This window comes from Malania oleifera, chromosome 13 (genome assembly GCF_029873635.1).
Source record: "Malania oleifera isolate guangnan ecotype guangnan chromosome 13, ASM2987363v1, whole genome shotgun sequence".
Classification (NCBI taxonomy): Eukaryota; Viridiplantae; Streptophyta; class Magnoliopsida; order Santalales; family Ximeniaceae; genus Malania; species Malania oleifera.
Window position 1 is genome coordinate 2,231,779 of NC_080429.1, and position 22,278 is coordinate 2,254,056.

The 22,278-nt window shown below is 37.2% G+C and overlaps 1 protein-coding gene across 3 annotated transcripts in view; it reads right to left on the bottom strand.

The window, feature by feature from the left end:
• Positions 1-20,607, bottom strand: part of LOC131145650 (uncharacterized) — a 44,403-nt gene extending 23,796 nt beyond the window's left edge. For 2 of the 3 annotated variants that reach the window (XM_058094846.1, XM_058094844.1), the window contains exons 1-6: positions 20,165-20,607; positions 16,697-16,828; positions 14,260-14,383; positions 6,933-7,375; positions 6,604-6,680; positions 6,340-6,475 (exon numbers count right to left, since the gene is read on the bottom strand). In XM_058094846.1, coding sequence (XP_057950829.1) covers positions 6,340-6,475; positions 6,604-6,680; positions 6,933-7,375; positions 14,260-14,383; positions 16,697-16,828; positions 20,165-20,575 — 1,323 coding nt within the window. In that variant the 5' untranslated portion in view covers positions 20,576-20,607. The remainder of the gene's footprint in view (positions 1-6,339; positions 6,476-6,603; positions 6,681-6,932; positions 7,376-14,259; positions 14,384-16,696; positions 16,829-20,164) is intronic. The other variant, XM_058094845.1, reaches the window with a different exon arrangement.
• Between the last annotated feature and the right edge of the window lie 1,671 nt (positions 20,608-22,278).

A 22,278-nucleotide genomic window follows, 5' to 3' on the forward strand; every position in this document is an offset into this window, starting at 1 on the left:
TTTATGTTGTGTGGTTAGGCTTTTACTTGTAATAACTTTACAATCCTTGCATGATAAACGATCTACCCTCCTAGTTAAAAAAAATTCTATTCTGACTTCTATTTTGTCCACTTTTAAAGGTTATATTCTTCTCTCTTCTTAAAGCAAGTATTCATTATACTAAAATCATATGACATAACAAAGTCTAAGATCATCTCCCCAGGCTCATTTCTGTCTTCATATCCATATCCTCTATGTATCCTCTCCTAATTTTTATTATCCTTTCCAACATGTCCATTTAGATCTCCTCCTATAAATACTTTCTAAGTCCCTAGTATGCCTTGTATAATACTATCCATATCTTCCTAAAATTGTCACTTAAGATTTTCTGCTAAGCCTACTTGAGGAGCAAAAGCACTAATGATATTTTTATCTCTTGTCCTAATACCATCTTGATTTTTATAATTCTATCCCCTACTCTATTTACATCAACAACGCTATCTTTTAAGTTTTTGTCTATAATAATTCCTACTCCATTCTTATGTTTTTATTTTCTAGTATACCAAAGTTTAAATCTTGATTTATCAATTTCTCTAGCTTTCTCCCCCACCCATTTAGTTTCTTGCAGGCAAATTATATTAATTCTTCTTTTGATCATTGTGTCCACAATTTCCATGGTTTTATCCATAAGTGTCCCTATATTCCAAGTTGCTAATATAATCCTAATTTCCTAAACTAACGTTTTTACCTGCCCACATCCAGAATGATGCAAGAACCCTCATATATTTGACACCATACCCAGGCGCCAACACGGCGCGTCGCTTTGAGGCAACGACCTAGCCCACTCTCGCCTACTTTTCGCTACACCAGAATGGTACAAGTGCAACGCGTTGCTCATAGGGGACGCCCCAACAAATATTCGGTAAGAATTCATATCATAGTGATCTGACAATTTTTAGCTGGCTGTCAGCTACCTAACGCAACCCTCCTCCTTTACCCAGGTTTGGGACTGACTGTGTGTAAAAAAATTTGGACATTAAATGCATCACAGGCGAAGTTACCAAGACTAAAACATATAGCTTCTATTTATATGCAAAGCAACACTATAGAAGTGGAGAAGGATTGAAATAGTATTTCTTATTATTTTAAAATAAGGTACAATCTGAATGTCTCATAGAATACAAGGATAATCTAACAGGAAAGAATAACAAAAGGAAAGGATGACAATTGCTAACAAATCTCCTAGAATAACTCCTAAGAATATATCCTAGAATATCTCCTAAGAATATTTACATAATTACAAAAATTTCTCCTATAATCAAGGAGAATTGATTGGATAAATTTGGAAACTTTCCAACACTCCCCCTCAAATTTACAAATTGCTTCTTTGGTAGTCCTTTTGTAAGTATATATGCTACTTGTTCAATAGTAGAGATATAGGGTAAACAAATCAGTCCACTGTCCAGCTTCTCCTTTATAAAATGCTTGTCAACCTCAACATGTTTTGTTCTATCATGAAGCACTGGATTGTGAGCAATGGCTATGGCAGATTTGTTATCGCAATACAGTCTCATAAGTAGTGGATTAGTGACTTTCAATTCTTGCAATAATTTTTTAATCCACAACACTTCACAAATTCCATAAGCAACTACTCTAAATTCTGCCTCTGCACTACTCCTAGCTACCACATTTTGTTTTTTGCTTTGCCGTGTAATCAAATTTGCACCAACAAAGGCACAATAACAAGAAGTTGATCTTCTATCGGTTATACTCCCAGCCCAATTTGCATCAGTGTATACCTCAACTTGTAGATGTCTATGGTCTTCAAACAATAGACCTTTTCCTGGAGTTCCCTTTAAATATCTCAGGCTTCTATAAACTGCATCAAAGTGGTCAGGCCCTGGTGAGTGCTTGAATTGGCTTACCATACCGACAGCAAAGGCTATGTCAGGACGTGTATGTGATAGATAAAGTAGCCTTCCAACCAATATTTGGTACTAGTCTCTATTGGTTACTTCTTCAAGCTTGTCAAGTTGTAGTTTAAGATTAGGCTCTATAGGTGTCTCGGCTGCTTTACACCCTAGTAAACCTGTTTCTCCAAGCAAGTCAAGCACATATTTTCTTTGAGAAACAAAAATACCTTTTCTTGACCTTGCAAATTCCATACCAAGAAAATACGTCTTTAATGTCAATTTCATTAGCAAGCATCTGTTTTAATTTCTCAAGTTCCTTGTTGTCCTTACCTATCAAAATAATATCATCAACATAGACAATTAGAATAGCAACCATCCCTTCACTTGAGTGCTTATAAAAAATGGCGTGATCAGCTTGACCTTGGCTGTAACCATGACCCTTTACAGCCTTCCCAAAGCGTTCAAACCAAGCTCTCGGAGATTGCTTGAGCCCATACAATGATTTTTTCAATTTACACACCTTATCTTTGCCAAGATTACCTTCAAAACCTGGTGGTAATTCCATAAATACTTCACCCTCTAGATCTCCATTTAAAAAAAGCATTCTTTACATCCAACTGGTAAGGGCCGGTCAGAATGTACAGCTAAGGAGAGTAACACTCAGATTGAGTTTATCTTGGTCACTGGAGCAAAATTTTCTTGATAGTCAATTCCGTATGTTTGTGTAAACCCTTTCACAACAAGTTTCGCCTTATATCTCTCTATATTGCCATCAGCCTTGCATTTAACAGTAAACACCCATTTGCAACCTACAACTTTCTTTTCCTCTAGTAAATCAACAATTTCCCATGTACTCTTGTTCCGTAGTGCATTCATCTCTTCAAGAACTGCTAACTTCTAATGCAGATGATCCATAGCTTCCTAAATGGTCCTTGGAACAAATAGGTGACAATATTGGATGTAAAGGCCTTATAATTATGAGAGAGTCTATGGTATGACAAATATTTGCCAATGGGGTGTGTGGTACAGGTTCTAACTCCTTTTCTAATGGCTGTAGGTACATCAAGGATAGTAGATTGATCAACTGGAAGTGTAGCAGAAGGATTACCTGGGATTTCCAAATGACCAGTTTTTGGAGGTGATGATTGATTCTGCTCTGAAATTGTGGGATGATCCTTAGTATTAGAACGATACCTGCCTCTAGTATAAACACGAAGCTCAGAAGAGGGATTATTCTATAGCAATTCTCCCCCTGTTTGTGATTCCCTTATGCTTTGTACATGCAGATTGGGATTTCCATTTTTTTCACTATTTAAAATTTCAGTTCCTTGAATGCTATGTAGAGGGAAGTCAATGTCAAGAAAAACATTAGGCATTGGTATATAAGTTTTCCAAAACTGATCTTCACTACTCTCTTTCTCCCCTTGAAGATAAGTTTGGTTAAAGTAGGACTGATTTTCAACAAAAACGACATCCATACTGATGTGAATTTTTTTGTTTTTGGATTCAAACATTTGTACCCTCTCTTATTGGGGGCGCATATCCAAGAAACACACATTTTTCAGCCCTAGGATAAGTTTAGGTCTAAGATGAGCTGGAATATGAGCAAAAACAATGCATCCAAATACTTTTAGGGGCAGATCAAAAATTATCCTATTATTAGGAAAGGATTTTTTTAGGCATGCCAAAGGAGTGATATACTGCAGCACATGGGTAGGCATTCTATTAATAAGGTAACAAGCAGTTAGAATAGCATCCCCCCACAAATATTTTGGAATATGCATAGAAAACATTATAGCACATACAACCTCTAGTAAATGACGATTTTTTCTTTCAGTGATGTCACTTTGTTGTGGGGTGTCACGACACATGGATTGATGTTGAATCCCTCTTTCTTTCAAAAAAAATTCCCAAAATTTGGTTGAAATATTTTGTACCATTATCCGTACGAAGTATGCTTATTTTTGTGTGAAATTGATTTTCGATCATACTATAAAAATTCTTGAATAATATTTCAACTTCAGATTTTCCCGTATAGGGTAACCATAGAGGGACCCCAAATATCACTATGAATCAAATAAAAAGGTTTTGATGCATAGTAGCCTTTTAAATTATAAGGAACTCGATGACTTTTTGATAAATGACAAACGTCACAATGAAGAGAAGTACAATCCAAATTTTTAAACAAACTAGGCAACAAATATTTTAAATAAGAAAAACTAGGATGCCTTAATCTAAGATGCCAAAGCATTATTTGATCACGCACAGGGATTAAACTAGTACTACCACTCAAGCCCTAAGCTTGTTTATTGTTGAATAGGGTATCGTCAAAATAATAAAGGCCATTGATCATCCTAACAATGCCAATCATCGCCCCCGAGTTCTAGTCGTGCAATTCACTGTGAGAATCAAAGAATATGATACGACTGTTAGAATCATGGGATAATCTACTAAAAAAAAGAAGATTGCAAGTTTAAGAACATGAAGGACAGATTTTAATTTATTTTCCCATAAATTCTAATCAAACCTGCTCTTGCAATGGATGAAAGACTCTCATCTGCAATCCTAACCTTTTTATTACCCAAACAAGGATAATAAGATTGAAACAACTGAGATATACTGGTCATATCATCGGATGCACCTGAATCAATAATTCATGGTGTAAAGGCTAAAGAATTGGAATAGGCACATGGCATATTACCTGTTTGGGCCAAGGAACCAATAGAAGTACCGGATATCAGATTGGATTTCAGCAGTTGAAGAAGTTGATCCATCTGCTCTCAACTCAGAACATTGGTCTGGGCTTCATTTGCTCTAGAAATCACTTGGTTGTTTCCAGGTCCAAGTTTGCTGCTCTTCAAATTTGCTGGTTTTCCATGTAGTTTCCAGCAGGTTTTTTCGGGTATGGCATGGCTTATTACAATAGTCACACCATACTCGAGATTTTTGATTGGGATATGACCGTTGTACAAAGGCATTAGCAGCAACCAAAACAGTTGGATTAGCAGCAACCAAAGTCGAGTTCTTCACTATTTCATCAGCCCCTTTTTTATTTAGCATAACATTTCAACGACAATCTTCACGTTGCACTTCAAAGAATACCTCTTCGATTGAAGGCAGAGGTTGTCTACCAAGAATCCTCCCCCTAACCTCATCAAACTCATCATTGAGTCCAACCAAGAATTTAAAAATTCTTGCATTTTCCACCATCTTCTTGTTGTAGTTGCAATCATCAGGGCTCTTCCATTCATAATTATTGAATAGACCCAAGTCCAGCCACAGTTCCTTAAGGACATTAAAATACTTAGTCACATTGTCTTCCCCTTGTTGAATCTTGCCAATATTTTGCTACAATTCATAAATCTGAGAATAATTTCCAAGTTCAAAATACGTACGACTAACATTATCCCAAAGTTCTTTTACAGTAGGATAGCACATATAATTAGCACTAACATCTACATCCATTGCATTCACAAACCAAGCCATAATCATGGAATTTTTAGCATCCCATATAGCATATGATGGGTCTGCTCTGTCAGGGACCTTGGTTTCACTAGTAAGGTACCCAATCTTACCTCTCCGGCGGATATACATTCGAATCAACTGAGACCGTCTCAAGGAGTTGGCTTCATTGAGACGGATATTTGTGATTTGGACTTAATGGGGTTCGGTATAGGCTACTTTGATTTCTGTTTTGGTGTTGACCACAGGTTCAAGTCTAGCCATGGTGGAAGTTTCGGAAATTTCAGACATAATGAAGGTTGAATAGGGTTAAGGCAATAAGGCCTAGGTTTTAGAGGCTATGATTGCCAAAAGGAAAAGAAAACCAGGCTCTGGTACCATCTAGAAGTGGAGAAAGATTGAAATAGTATTTCTTATTATTCTAAAATAAAGTACAATCTGAATGTCTTATAGACTACAAGGATAATCTAAAAGGAAAGAATAATAAAGGAAGAATAACAAAAGGAAAGAATGACAATTGCTAACAAACCTTCTAGAATATCTCCTAAGAATATTTACATAATTACATAAATTTCTCCTATAATTAAGGAGAGTTGACTGGATAAATTTGGAAACTTTTCAACAAACACTATATCCAAAACAATAATACGTTTAAGATGGCAAGCTTCACAAGCTAGATGGTTAACAGCCACTCAATAAATGAAATTGCTAAAAATAAATTTGATTAAAAAAAACACAAATTTTCCTCATCCATACTTGCATGAATACATAAATCCTTAACGTTATAATTTTGGCACAAATCTTTCTGGTTCATTCAAGGAAACACTTCGAGAAGGTTCAATTGTCTAGAACGAAGTTCTAATTTTGCAGACTCAATAAATAATTAAGTAGTTTCTAATGCTTAAACAGTACCCAAATAAATCAATTTAATTTTCACAAAATATGCATAACATAAAACTCCTTACACAGATTACTTAATGCATACCTCAAGTAGCTGTTCGTTCTTTAGAAGGTTCTTTACCCTATATATTTGATTTTGTATCAAATATTCATGTCTCAATAGCTTGGCATCTCGTGTCAAGAGCACTCGCTTCTCTCTGCGTGCTTGATCTAGTAACTCTCTAAAAACCATGATAAAGAATAAATAAATAAAGAGTAACGACTACATTCTTGTAGCAGTTTCACATTAACATGCTCAAATTTTAATCATAACAGAAATTCATCATAATAATAATTCTGTAAAGAACACCTGGATTCGGGCTTTCTTGAATATGGAATTGCAGCATCAATACCGACACACCTTAAATGCTTTGCCAGTCCCTCCACCTGAGTACAAGTTCTATTAGTCTCATCAACATAATGTGAACATAATGGTTTAAACTCTACATGCATTTGCAGGTAGTAGAAAGGTTACAGTCCAAGACCAATTTACCAAAGAAAAGGAAAGAATGAGAGAATTTTATACAAGCCATTGCAAGTATATTAATCTGAATTTTTTTTGAGAAAAGCATATATAAGCCTGATAGTTTCTTTTCTTTTTCTTTTAAAATTTTTTTAGCACAGATAGATACTACTTACCATCACATCACATAAAAACTTAGGACACCCATCCCCACCCAAGGACGAATCCCAAGGAGGAGGACCTTGCCAACCATCAAAATTCTTTAATAGCTTTTCTTTGCTATTCAGACCAGCTGAGGATGTCCTCTTCACTTTCTTTTTAGATATTCTTGGTTTGCTGTCAGATTCTTTCAACAAAATTTTGTCTCCATATCTTTTAACAATCTTCAAGAGGGATTGGCCCATAGGGATAGTATTTCTACATGATAATTTGGAAACTACACCTGCTACAATAGGTACTCTTTGAGTAAGTTCAGAAGCAGAAGCTCGGACAACTTTTGAAGCTTCAAAAAATGTGCTTCTTAAAATTTTATTGGAGATATCAGGCTTCCCAAGAATGTCTTTCAGACCAAGATCCACATTGGAGGAATGCAGATCAGTAATCTTGTCCAAAGAAATATCTGCAAAAATGGGTACAACAGAATTTCAGATATATACTCAAGTTCTTTTAGGAATCAAACGAAAATAGGCAGGAGAAAATTTTGAGAGTTTCCCTAAATCTACATCAAAAGAAGCTTTGTTCAACGGAGATATTTTTTCGTCTTTCAACATTTTCAACTTCACTGAATTTGACTATGTTCGTGCACCACAAATGCAAGTGTGATACCACAAGGGACAGAAGAAACTCAGAGTAATTCCCAGTTATTATAATGGAAAAGCATAAAGTTGTTTATAATGAGTGTGAGAGACAAAACACAATATAACATTCCCCCCCCCCCAGAAAAAAAAAAAAAAATTTGTTCACAACTTCATCCCACATGAGTAAATTGACTAACTTGGTGATTCAATGCAATATCCCATGCATAAGCTTGTCTAAGAATCTTATATTGTAACTTCATTTTAAATAAGAAAGGAACAAAGACTTGGGGTTGGCCATCTTGTTTTTGTTCATCAACTATTTAGAGGATATCCCACACAACTGAAGCTGAACCATGATCAACATAAGTATATTAATGTCAATCAGCAAAAAGTACTTGTGTGTCACAGCCACATTCCAACATGCTTTTATCTTGAACTCTGAGATAACACAAATCCAATAACAACAACCAAATATATATCTCAAATCAATGATTAAAATTCAGATTAGTACTAATTAAGAAGGTGTAAGAGCAGATATGCTATCCTGGAAGTGCCTTGCAGCCTATTCCTGAGGGATCACTGCAAAAATGGGCCCATTGAACCAAAAGGATCCCTAGATATGAAGTGAGACACACTTCGAAACAGTATGTTCACTTCCAAAAGGTGCATAATAACCATAGATTTGATATATTAATCAGTATAGAAATAATGAAGGCATGGTTTACTATTCACAAAGCCAAGCCTACTTCGTTGATATGCATGGGATGGGTATTTTTTGTATGGTTATGTGTCAAAATATTATGTGAACAACCGAATGATTTGGCCTTGAGTTCTATATATTATATATAGACTTTACAAGAATGCTATACATGGAAAGTAAATAAGTTCTCGCATGAATCTAGCCCTATACATGTAAACTATAATCTGTCAAACCCTATACATGTAAACTAAATATATGCTAACTGTACAAAATAATGAATTGAGAAATAAGGAAATAATTGTGGGTTGAAGTAAGGAAAAAAAACAAATTTTTGTCTTCTCGGTTTCGGAGGTGTCTCTCATTTCTGTGGCTGTTGTGGTTTTTTTTTTTCTCTTCTGGAATTTTTTGTTCTCTGTTCTTTCGGTATTTCTGTGGCTGAGTGGCTGTTGGCACAGCAAGTTTTTTGGTTTGCCATTTATTGTGCAGGCAACAGCTTTCTGTTGCTGTTTCTGGTGCTTCTCTGTCTCGGCACAGCAGGTTTCTGTCCTTATGATTCTCGGCACAGCAGGTTTCTTGGTTCAAGATTTATTTTTTAGTGTAGGAAGGTTGGTCCTGGTTCTCTCTGTTGCTGTTTCTGGTGCTTCTATGTCCTTGTGATTCTCGGCACAGCAGGTTTTTTGGTTCAAGATTTATTTTTTAGTACAGGCAGGTTGTTCTTGGTTTTCTTTGTACCTGTGTTGATTTATTTTTTGGATTTCTAGACTTTCTGGTGGTCTTTTTCTTTCAGCAGAGTCTGTTTTTTTGGGCTTCTCGATTTTCTCCTTTATTTAGCATGGACTCCGCACCTGTGTGTGCCAAGTTTACAGGCAACAATTATTCTACGTGGGCCTTTCAATTTGAACTTTTCCTGAAGGGAAAAGATCTTTGGGGTAATATTGATGGTACGGATTGTGCACCCAATCCTGATAAATCCAAGGAGTTAGCGGCTTGTCCTTCATGGGTTGTGCTTGGTGCCAAGGATTCAGCGGCTTGTCCTTCATGGGCTGTGCTTGATGCTCAGATTATGTCTTGGCTTCTTGGTTCGGTTAAGCCGCATATTGTCCCCAACTTGCGACCTTATCGCACCGCTCAATCCATGTGGACTTATTTGAAAACAATAAATCATCGGTGCTCGTCGTTTTCAGTTAGAGCATGCGATTGCCATGTTTCAACATGACAATCGTTCCATCCAAGACTATTATTTGGGGTTTCTGACTCTTTAGAACGAATATTCTGATCTGGTTACTGCAGATGTTCCTGTTGCCTCTCTGCCCATTATTCAACGTCTTCACGAGACTAGTCGTTGTGATCAATTTCTTATGAAACTCCGCCCCGAGTATGAATATGTTCGCCCCTCTCTACTGAATCGCTGTCTTGTTCCTTCTCTTGATGTTTGTTTGGGTGAGTTACTTCGTGAAGAATGACGACTTAGTACTCAAGTTACTCTAGCACAATCTCATGGTAGTTCAAGGTCTGTCCCTGTGGCTTATGCTACTCAACTACGAGGACCGCCTGCGCATTCTAGCACCTTGCAGTGTTTTTGCTACAAAGAATTTGGGCATATCGCAACTAATTGTTCTAAGAAATTCTACTCTTATTGCTAGAAGAAGGGTCACATTATCAAAGACTATCGTATCCGCCCGCAGAATCGTCAGGCCCAGGCATTACAGACTTCTATTATTGTACCCCCCACAGTGACTTTTGCGGCCCCTAACTCTTCTTCAAGTGACTCCTCTGTTCCTGCACCTCCTACAACAAATTACTGCACACCCGAAATGGTGCAACAGATGCTAATTTCGGCATTATCAGCAATGGGACTCCAAGGTAACAATTCTACTAAACTCTGGTATATGGACTCATGTGCCTCTAATCACATGACAAATAATCCCACTACCCTGTGTCATGTTCGACCCTACGCTGGTAAATCTGCTATCCAGACTGCCAATGGCAGTTCTTTGCCAATAGCTACTGTCGGAGATGCCTCTTCTAAGTTCATTGATGTGTTTCTTGCTCCTCAACTTTCCACGAATCTTATTTCTGTTGGTCAATTAGTTGATAACAATTGTGCTGTTAATTTTTCTGGTAATGGTTGTGTTGTGCAGGACCAGATAACGGGGGAGCCGATCGCGAAGGGACCTAAAGTGAGGCGCTTGTTTCCACTACTTTGCCTATTCCAGCACATTCTCCAGTTTCTTCTATTAAGTCTTTTGCTTGTAATAATGTTTCAAATCTTAGTATGGTGTGGCATCATCGTTTAGGTCATCCCAATACTCAAATCTTATCTCATGTATTGAACTCTGGTTTACTTGGTAATAAAAAACATTCTTCTTTATCTATTGAGTGTGTCTTTTGCAAACTTGGTAAAAACAAAACTCTTCCCTTCCCTTTGCATGCTAGTAGAGCCTCTCAGTGCTTTGATCTTATCCATAGTGATGTTTGGGGACCTTCCCTGGTTAGTTCACATGAAAAATTTAAATACTATGTGACTTTCATTGATGATCATAGTAGATTTACTTGGGTCTACTTTCTTCACTCTATATTTGAGGTTTTTCGTATTTTCACTGAGTTTTTAGCATATGTTGACAATCAATTTTCTACTTCTATTAAGACATTACACATAGATTCTGGTGGTGAATATGTGTCTACTGAGTTTCGGACATTTTTGGCTTCTAAAGGTATTATTCATCAACATTAATGTCCCGCTACTCGCCAACAAGATGGAGTAGGCGAACGGAAAAATCGACATCTCCTAGATGTGGTACGCACTCTCTTGCTGGAATCCTCTGTTCCATCCTTGTTCTGGGTTGAGGCTCTGAAAACTGGTACTTATTAATCGTCTACCTTCTCAAGTCCTACTCATGGAGTCTCCCTATTTCCACTTATTTGCTAAGCAACCTAGTTACGATAACCTCCGTACCTTTGGTTGTGTATGTTTTGTTCATTTACCTCCTCATGAGCGACATAAATTATCTGGTCAATCTATTCGATGTGCATTCTTGGGATATAATGTGTGTCAAAAGGGATTTGTTTGTTATGATCCTACATTAAATCGTACACACATTTTTAGGAATGTTATTTTCTTTGAAAATCAACATTTCTTTCCTATGTCCTCTGTATCCTCCTCTTCTATTGTGATTGTCCCCTCCTTTGAGGAGCACTTCTCGGATCCTCATCAAGTCAGTTCTCGTTTTAAACTAGGTATTGTGTATACACGACGCTCCCACCCACATTCTCTTCCGGTAGTTCATCCGATATCTGATCCTACCACGCTCCAAATCAGTCAATTGCAGCACCTCCAGAGCCTTTGGTACGTCACTCTTCTCGAGTGTATGTACCCTCGGATAGGTATGGGTTTCCCCCTTCAAGTTCTTGCAATTCTGTTTCAGCTCTTCCTGCTGCATTGTCCAATTTAGATATTCCCACATCCTACTCACACGCTACCAAGCATGATTGTTGGCGACAAGCTATGCAGGAAGAAATTGCCGCTCTAGAGGCCAATTAGACCTAGGACATTGAGCCTTGTCCTCCCACCATTGTTCCTCTAGGTTGTAAATGGGTTGACTCAGTCAAGGTCCAATCTGATGGAAGTCTAGATCATTACAAAGCTCGCCTTGTTGCACTTGGGTATAATTAGGAATATGGTGTCAATTATAAAGAGACATTTGCTCATGTGGCTAAGATGACTATTGTTCGTACGATTATGGCTATTGCTGCTTCCAGTGATTGGCCACTACATCAAATGGATGTCAAGAATGCTTTTCTTCACGGGGATCTTAAAGAGTGTATTTATATGAAGCCACCCCCGGGCTTGTTTCCCTCTCCAACTTCAAATGTGTGTAAGCTTCGTTGCTCTCTTTATGGTCTCAAAGAAGCTCCGAGGGTCTAGTTTGATAAATTCCGCACCACTTTATTACAATTTTCATTCATGCAAAGCCAGTATGACACTTCATTATTTCTTCAAAAATCAGACATGGGTATTGTTGTTCTTTTGGTTTATGTTGATGATATTGTGTTTACTGGTTCCGATTTTGCTTTACTTGCTCAGCTCAAGACTCATCTCTTAGAGTCCTTTCATATGAAAGATCTTGGGTCTCTCACACATTTTCTTGGTCTTGAGGTGAATCGTAGTCCCTCTGGTATATCACCCAATCAACATAAGTACGCTAGTGACTTGGTGGCCACAGCGAGCCTTCAGAAGGGTACTTCTGTTGATACTCCCATGAAAATTAAATGCCAAGCTTTGCAAAGAGGAGGGTGACTTACTTGCTGATCTTAGCTTATACCGGAAGTTGGTGGGTAGTCTTGTCTATCTCACCATTACTAGACCAGACATTTCTTTTGCTATATAGCATGTCAGCCAATTTCTTCAGATTCCTTGTCATCTTCATTTGGCTGCTGTCCGTAGGGTCATATGCTATGTTCAAGGCACTTCTGCCTGTGGTTTATTCTTCCCTGCAGGTAATTTTACTCGCCTTGTTGCTTATAGCGATGCTGATTGGGCTGGTTGTGTGGATACACGTCGCTTCATCAATAGTTGGTGTGTGTTCTTAGGTGATGCATTGATCTCTTGGAAGAGTAAGAAGCAAAACAAAGTTTCTAAGTCATCAACGGAATCTGAATACCGGGCCATGTCTCTTGCTTGTTCTGAAATTATTTGGCTTCAAGGTTTGCTTGCTGAGCTAGATTTTTCTGAAACCGATCCTACACCTCTACATGCCGATAATACGAGTGCTATCCAGATCACGGCCAATCCTATCTATCATGAGCGCACAAAGCATATTGAAGTCGATTGTCACTATCCGTGAAGCATTTAAAGCTTGTGTTATCACTCTTCCACATATTTCCACTAAATTACAAATTGCGGATATCTTCACCAAGGCTCTCCCTCGTCATTGACATTGCTTCCTAAGTAGCAAATTGATGCTTATTGATCAACCCACATCAATTTGAGGGGGGCTGTCAACAGAACAACAAACAGCAAAGCAAAAGATTCGAGGGGGAAAAAAAATTAGCAGTCGGCTGGCTCTAATACCATGTCAAAATATTGTGTGAATGACCGAATGGTTTGGCCTTGAGTTCTATATATTATATATAGACTTTACAAGAATGCTATACATGGAAAGTAAATAAGTTCTAACATGATCTAGCCTTATACATGTAAACAATAACAGTCAAGCCCTATACATGTAAACTAAATATATGCTAACTGTACAAAATAATGAATTGAGAAATAAGGAAATAATTGTGGGCTGAAGTAAGGAAAGAAATCTTTTGCTTTGCTGTTTGCTGTTCCGTTGACATTATGATACTTAATAGACAGTTTTTCAGAACAATATAACTGAAAAGGCATTAGCTTATACTGTTCGAGACTTTCCCAAAATGGGTACTATCGGGTTGGGTGAATTCAATAATATCTCTCTCAACTTGGATGTCATGAGGCTGGAGCAGAGAATGCGATTGCATTATAAGGTCGCAATTGAACAGATCGAGCAAGAATGGATTCTACATTTTTATACCACATATCCTTTTTTTTTTTTTTTACACCAAGAAATGGGGACATAAAAAGGAAAGAGAGGGATGGGGTTTCTCTCACTTTTGCACAAAAATAAGTAATTTTTTCTGGACTTTTATCCTCCAGAAAAGGAGATTCTTTGTCTAGAGCCTCAATGTTTTTTGGAAACACATACGCAAATGGAATTCGTTTCTTAATACGATTCTACGACCAGTCAGTTAACAGCCGACCGCTCTACCACTGAGCTACTGATCAAATAACTCCAAAAAAAATAACCTTGAAATAAATTTCCTAATTCTATTCTATTAAGGAAAATATTATTCTAAAAGGCATGTTTTTTAGATGAGACAGATGTGTAGTGGAACAATGATAATGCCCAACAACAGACCTATCAAGTTTGTTCCAGATCTCTCTCAAACAAGTTTTGCAAATTCCAAATATCAGCCATCACAAACCTTCTCCAATAACTTTAACCTGGAAGGCAGTAAATATCTCAAGCAGACAATGTGCATCCGCAGCTGCATATATTTTTTGCTCTTCTGTAAGAGGCCGATGTGACCAATCACTGCATTGAAGTTCCTGCAAAAAAAAATATAACGCAAGCTAAAAATTTAGAATATATTCTGTGTGTGTGTCCATGTCTCTCTGTATGTGCGTACATGTGTGTGTGTGAGATAAAGTAAGTGACAGAGAATTTAAAATCTGGAAAAAACAAATAAATTCCAATAAAAATATCTCATAAGGAATTTCTATGCCATAAAATAAAAGAAAATAATAAAGAAATTGGTACATTCTAAACAAATAAAACATGTAATCTTATCTCGTAAAATAAAAACACATACTATTTCCTTAATTACTGTGGACAGATGCCAAAGCCATGCACGTTAAACTAGTTACAAGAATTTCAACAGACTCTAAGAAACATAAAAACAAACTCAATCCTACATTTGCATGCTTTGAGGTTATGGTAATAGATATACTTACAAGTTACAAGAATGATATTTAGAGCACACCCAAATACATGTGTTTGACAAAAATCTTTAAGTATGTGGCAAATCACTAACTGAAAGGATTCCCCGCTGACATAAAAGAATGCAAGAATCACAGGCTACAAGTCACTAATTGATAAACCTCAAACTATAGTTTCTCTTACAGAAATGGAAGAAACATGAAATTTTAAATGCCACCATGGATCAACAGGAAATTTGACTCTTTGCTCATTTCAATTAATTTATTTTGATGCAATGATTCTTCCACACACCAAAAAAAAAAATTCCTTTAACTAACCAAGACATAAAATTAAGAAATTATTTGCATCTAGTTGTATCTTTAAACAATACCAAGTAGGGAAGACACTTTATCCGTCCCCATGGAAACTATTCAACAGCACCAAATCAAATCAATGATTGTCCTGTAGAACCAAAGTCCGATGTAATATAAACACACACATATTAATAAGCAGCATAGTAGCATACCATATATCCAGATAAAGAAAAAATAAATGCACAAAATAATGAGAAAACTTACCTCTACAAGAAAAAAAAAAAAATTGTGGGGGGAGGGGTGGAGGAGGCTTTAACGGAGACAAAGAATTTCTTCAAACAACCATTGGGTTATGGTGGTAGAAAGTGGGGAAAGATCCATTGGCAGTGTGCTCTATTTTTCATTGTTTTTGTGCATTCAGTTGGAATGTAAAGTGAGCAGGCAATGACTTCCGACCTTTTGTGGAATTCTTAGCTTCACTTTGGTGCACTGCAGCGTGCAACTGCTTTTTTTTTTTAAATCAGTCTCTCTCTCTCTGATATCAAAGGAGATTGGAAATCTTATCCTTTTTTTTTTTTCCTCTTTTCTTTTGAAGTTTGTGAAGTCTGCTACTAAGGCAATAGCACAGATTAAGATGAAATAAACCACATCTGCCAATAAAGTAAATGTTTTACAAGTAATGCACAAAATGAGAGTTTATATGTGCGTCTATTGTGCTTACTCACTTGCCAGTTGGGTAGCAAGAGGAAAAGAAAAGAATTCTCTCTTTCTCTATAAAAACTATTTGAAACAAAAAAACATATATGTAATAAACCACATCTGCCAATAAAGTAAATGTCACACATGACACGACTAGTGCAAAAAAGGAAAAACAGAGAGTGTGTACATGTGCATCTACTTGTCCTTTCTCACTTGCAAGTTTCACAGCAAGACAAAGATAAAAAACAATTCTCTCTTTTTTAATATAAACCAATGGAAACAAAAAAACAAAAAAAAAATTTAATCATTTCATTTTTCAAGTCTTAGAAATTAACTTTTTTGTTGGTAGAATTTTTTCTTCAGAGGGACAAAAGAACAATCTAATGTATAAAAAAACACATTCTCGAGAGTCGAGGCTGCAAAATTTTAATCAATTTATTAAAAAGATAATTATTCTTTAAATTTTAAAAGCAAATGGTGCCAAGAAATGTGTCAAAAAACAATGACATCCTCACATCATCTTAATCAAAACTCAAGAATTTTGCAATACAAAGAAATTGGTTGTTCTAAAAAGGTTTTTTTTTTTTTTTTTTTTTTTTTAAAAAGAGGCATCTCAAGGCCATAAGGCTTCCAGATTTGCAAATCTAGGGAAGAGTCATCAGTGTACGCAGCCTTACCCCTGCTTTTGCTCAATCAGGTTGTTTCCTTGGACACGAACTGATGACCAACCCGTTACAAAGGAGCAACCTTATTGTTGATCCAAGGTCCACCCTCTTTGGTTGTTCAAAAATAATCTTATTTAAATTGGCAAATAACAGCACATCTTAATTGAGGCAGAACCCTAGAATGACAAAATAAAACTATTGCGATAGATGAGGGTCATGATGGGGCCTTCAAATGAACAAAAAATAATTTTTAAGAGAATCAGACCTTTGACAGAAAAATACCCAACACTTCATTGCAAATAGTTGCCAAGCTCTTAGTTTCCTTTGGTATCTTTCTTCCCAGCAGCTTATGTTGCATAAAATTGCATATGCTTGTAATATCAATAAATGGCTCCACCTATCCACCATCATTCCATGTAAAAATACACATAAGATTTGCCCCAATAGTTGTAATAGTAATTGTCATAGTGTCTAGTCTAGCTATTATTAAATAACAGTAGAAACAACCAGCTATTTATATGCTAGAAACTGACTTAAAGTTCTAAATACCTAATAACAAACAATGCAATCGTGTTATCATAAATTATAAATTTAGATAACTACAATTTAATAATATTTCAAAATCCAAAGAAAATGTCCTCACGTTAAATAAGATGCATGCATAAAAAAAGTCAATGTTGTTATGGCTGACATGATGAATTTATAGGTAAAAAAACATTAAATTTTAGTAGCACGAGAAAATGAATTTGAAATGTACTTTTTTTTACAATGCTTAAAGAATATATGTCTACTTCTGACCATATCAAATAGGAGTCACCCTTTTACATACTGTACTTTGTATGTACTAGGAAAGACAGCATCAACCGACCTCAATCTAATGATTAGCAGGTTTCCAAACTCTCAATGAAGCATTCCCAGTTGCATACAAAGTTTGTCCTAAATGCTACTGTTAAAATTATAGAAATCTTTTAAAATGTGCTAGGAGTTTATGAAAAGAAAATATGGGCAAAAATTAATTCATTTTTCATTTAGCATATTCAACACACATTTATATTACCCTCGAACTCACTGTACACCATATGTCTTGACTTCCTCAACAAAAGCAAAATTGGCCTCAATACCAAATGACATTTAACAATATTAAAATTATTCCTCAAACAGACCAGCTGAGTTTTTTTCCCTCTCAGTATTCTGGCCATTTCACCATACCCTTTATATTAATATGCTTGTTTGCTAAATTGTAAGAGTAAGGCAAGCTCCCTTAAGAAAACAAGGAGCATGGTTATAGAATGACAAAACATTTTTATCAGCAAAAAAGAGATTTCAATAGAAGGGCCCATTGGTGCCACCCCATGCACAAACAACAAAAGAGAGGAAAAACCCAAAAAAAAAAAATGAGTGAACAGTGTGACAGTGTATCCTCTACATCAAAAGTTTTAAATGCGTCCAGCACATACTGCCCAGCTTGAAAAAGCAGGAAGCCATCTATCCTTGAGGATCAAGGGAGAAGTAGATGTTCCATTAAAAGATCTAGCATTTCTTCCTCTCCACATAATCCAGAAAATGGTGAGAGGGATCAAGAACAAGGCTATTAAAGACTGCCAACCAAATAAAAGCTTTGAACTTGGAAGGGAACCTTAGCTCCAAATATGATTGCCACGTTGTATAAGAGTCCAAAATTACCACCCAACGCCTCACCAGGCTTCTCCAACATCATGCACAGCCCATCTGGTCCTTTGTCTCATATGAAGCAAGCACAACAATTAGTGGTCATGAAAAGAAAATCATTTAACTTGGTTCTTGATGGAGAACATGTCAATCTGCTTAGGGTCACCAAATATAGTAAGGCCAGATGGGTTTCCATCTTCTTGGAGATGGAAGAGGTGGAATGGTTTCTCACATCTTCGGCTAACTTCTGGGCCAGCAATGAACCTTGGTCATGGTTTAGAAGGGAGAGGAGTGGGGAGACAACCCTAAGGCTGACTCAAAAGAATGAGTTTGGCATGTTCCTAACTCTAACAGAAATCAATGCAGGAGGATGGAGGCACATTGCCTTCCCAGAAGGGTTCAACTCCAAAGGGTCACATAGGATCTCAACAGCGGCAGAGAAGTTGGTCGACAAATCCTTCCAAGGCCCAAGCAAAGAGCCAATGACAACGAGTCATGTTTTTAGCAAAGACCTCCAATTGCTCTGCCCCTTTCGCTATAAAGAACGATTCTCCGTATGTTTAAGCAGCCACAAATCTTAGTCACTTGGAGACAATGGACTCCTGCCCCCACTGCACCAATATCTCCCTCTTGAAAAGCCCTACACAACTAGTGAGCTTGGAGACTAATGAGTGTACCGTTGCCCTCTTCCACTCAAATGATCATGGGAGACATGAAATATGGCAGACAGTTGGAAGTTGGAACCATCCACCCCACCCCCACATGGGGTTCAATTTTGAATACATCGAGCCATCCTCTCCCTGCCCCAATAAATTGAATAACCAGTAAGGTTTCATAGAACTTGCAAAGGCTTTCTTTAGTGCCCTCTCCTTCATTTAAAGTTTCACCATTAATAGGGACTCTGTTCAAGGTCTTGTATCTCTAACGGAGATTGGCTGTGTGATGGAAATATTTGGTGTTACAGTCTCCTTCTTTTAGCCATAAGGCCCTATATTTTTGTCTCCCAGCAATTTATTCCATATTTATAATCTTAAAATCATTCTTTTCACAAGATGGTCCTTCTTGTTTTATCTTCATCCGTAAGGCCTTGAGCAAGTTCTTTGGCATCAAAATCTTGGATTTTCCTCAAATGATTTCTTGTTTACATGTATACCTGCAAATGTGTTTTTATTCCACCATTTGAGTTCTCCTCAATCTATTTCACCTAGGAAATAAGAACGAAGCTCGCAAGGCCTTCAAAGAGGAAAGTAGACCACTAATCCTTGAAAAGCTTCCCAGACCTTGTCTTCGAAGCATAAGGGATTTGGTCCTCACTTGAACACTAGGGTGTCTTAATAGTATGGGAAAGTGGTCGAAGATAGGCCTAGGGAGAAGCTTTTGAGCAACCTTGGGAAAATATCCCTCCCCGCCCATCGCAATTAAAATCTTTCAATTCTCAGAAGAAAAAATAAAAAATAAAAAAAAAGGTGTATCTATTGAGTGGAGCAAGTAATTGCCCATGATAAGAGGGATGTCAATAAAAGCATTCACTTTGAGGAAGTCCCTAAATTCTCTCATGCTTGCATTTCCCAAAGTCCCCCTCTTCCTCGTCTTAAAAGAAACCATGTTAAGCAATTTAAGCTCAACATCCACTGATATAAAAGAACATAAAATGCATTTTTCTTAATTAAACCATCAGAAGACCAAATACTGCAATTCAAGTTTTTGCTTAATAAACTAATACATTTTCTACAAACTAAATTTTGCATGGATCTGCCTACTAATCAGCAATTTTATATTAACAAGAAAAAAATAAAATAAAAGCAAATATTACACTGAAATGTCTTCAGTTTTCAAACATGAGTATTCCAGTAATGATAAATGATGAAGCTCCTGTTGCTATTATCTAGTGCGATCAGTAGTTGTCAAGTAATCGACAAAAATCATGTAAATGAAATAATGGGAACCAAAAAACAGCTAAAAATTAGGTACTTGAAGTTCAAAAATTAAAAGCAATCAACGTCTTGCAATATATTTTAATCATAAGCAATTAATGCCTTGCAGCATATGAAAATTGAAGGCTTACTCTATCGAAGCCATGATCACAGCCTTCGGAGCAAAAAGTGGACGACAAATATATCAAATCCTGCTTGAATCTAAACCCTAATTTCAGAATATCAGGCGAGTTAAACACATCCCTCAACAGATCGTAAATTGAAGGCAGAGGGATAGCTAACAGATCGAGTAGAAAAACCACGGAATTCTCGCGGCAGTGACCCTCTGTCGAGTCCCCGCCTGTTGCTGCACCGAGTCGGCAAGCGAGCTGGAGGAGGGAGACCCTGGGGAAGGACGGCTGGTGAGTGCGAATCGGCTTCCACTCGGCATCGAGAGCAACGAGAGAGGAGCGTGTCAGGGCCCAACTCAGGTGAGCGAACTCGGGTGAGTCGGTGGAGGTGACGAGGTGAATCGTCAGTTGATATGGATACCTTGGATCCATTGGTTGAATGTGTATGGGTGTCCGTCTCAAATTCCTATGAACCTTTGTATTGGGCCACAGATCTGGGCCTTGATTGTAGGCTTTGTGCCAAAATGTTTGATGGGCCTAGCTTTGTTGATGGCTGATATTGGGCCTTCATTGTGACTCTCTCGACTCTCATGTTTAATTTTGCACAATGGTCAATTATTGTCTAATTAATGAATTCTTTGTAAGGCTATCGAATTAGAGAATTCCCTCTTTCAATTTTGCTCGCCCTACTTCTAAAGATGGATAGTTTAGGGTCCCAGCGAAAGAGGTCATCCCTTCATTCAGGGCATGCCTTCGGGAAATTGAGGTGGGGATCACAAGGGCGAAATGCAACTCAACTCGAGTAGATTCCTCTATGCACCTCTATGATAGATAAATCCCCGTGAAAAGGGGGCAACTTTCGTGTAGTTTGTAATTGGATGTAACTGTTAAGATTTTTTCTCAAATAAATCTTTCTCTTAATAGATCAATTTTTGCTCTATCTTTCATATAATCGCCCTTTTTTTAGGTCTACATAATTTTTTCCTCCCTTTTTTTTTTTTTATTTTAAAGAATGGCGGTACCTCCATCTATTTATTGATAACCCCTCACTTTTGGCGGAGGAATACCGTGATTACAAGACAATCAATGAGAGATCACAAAAGACAAACGTTAAAAATCTCCCAAAGAACAACACCAACATCCAGCCAAAACCGGGTTACAAGTCCAAACAAAACGAAACAAATCAGGACCTACAAAACAAACCTCACACAACAAAACAAAAAAAAAAAGATAAACAGTAAAAACCATAAGCAAAAACCAAAAGGAAATCAATTAAACATACCTCATATAAGCCATACTCATCTTCTCCAATTTATACAAACCATTGCTAACTCTAGGGAGTTGACTACTATTTGTAAACAAACTATTCCTCCCCATAGCACCTTGTCGAGCCAAGGCATCTGCTACTTTGTTCCCTTCTCTATACGAATGATTTATCGAAAAATCCACTCCCTCCAATAAACCAATAAATTACTCCCAAAAATCCCACAAATACCACAATGAGCACTTCCTGACTCTAATCCAATTAACTATAATATTCGAATCACATTCAATATCGATACAGGTATGACCCAATTGTTTGCAAATCTTTATTCCCTCCAACACAGCTCTCAATTCAGCTTCATTATTTGAACAAGAACCAAAATATTTTGAAAAACCAAATACAAAAGAACCTGTATGGTCTCTAAGGATGCCACCACCACCCGCCGGCCTTGGGTTCCCCAGGCTACTCCCATCCAAATTTAGTTTCAACCTCCCTTGCCTCGATTTTAGCCATCTTATACTTTGCATAGTTTTAATTCTTTTATTCACAATTTGCACTTCCAAATTCTGCAAAACCCGAAAATCAGCATCCTTTAACTGCATCATTTCTGTCATGTTCCTACTCAAAACCCCCACCCAATACTTAATGGAGAGCCACACATCAGTACTACTCTCTAATTTTCCTCCCATTCTAGCCACACATCTCCTTCTCCACAACCTCCAAACTACTAAACAAGGAATCAAACCCATCAATGAGCCCAGTTGAGAGAACCTAGAAGCCCTATTTAACCACATTTGGACTCTTTCTTTCCAACTTTGTTGCCTAAGGAAAGGAACACCTATCTCCACCGAAACCTTCCTCTAAACCTCAG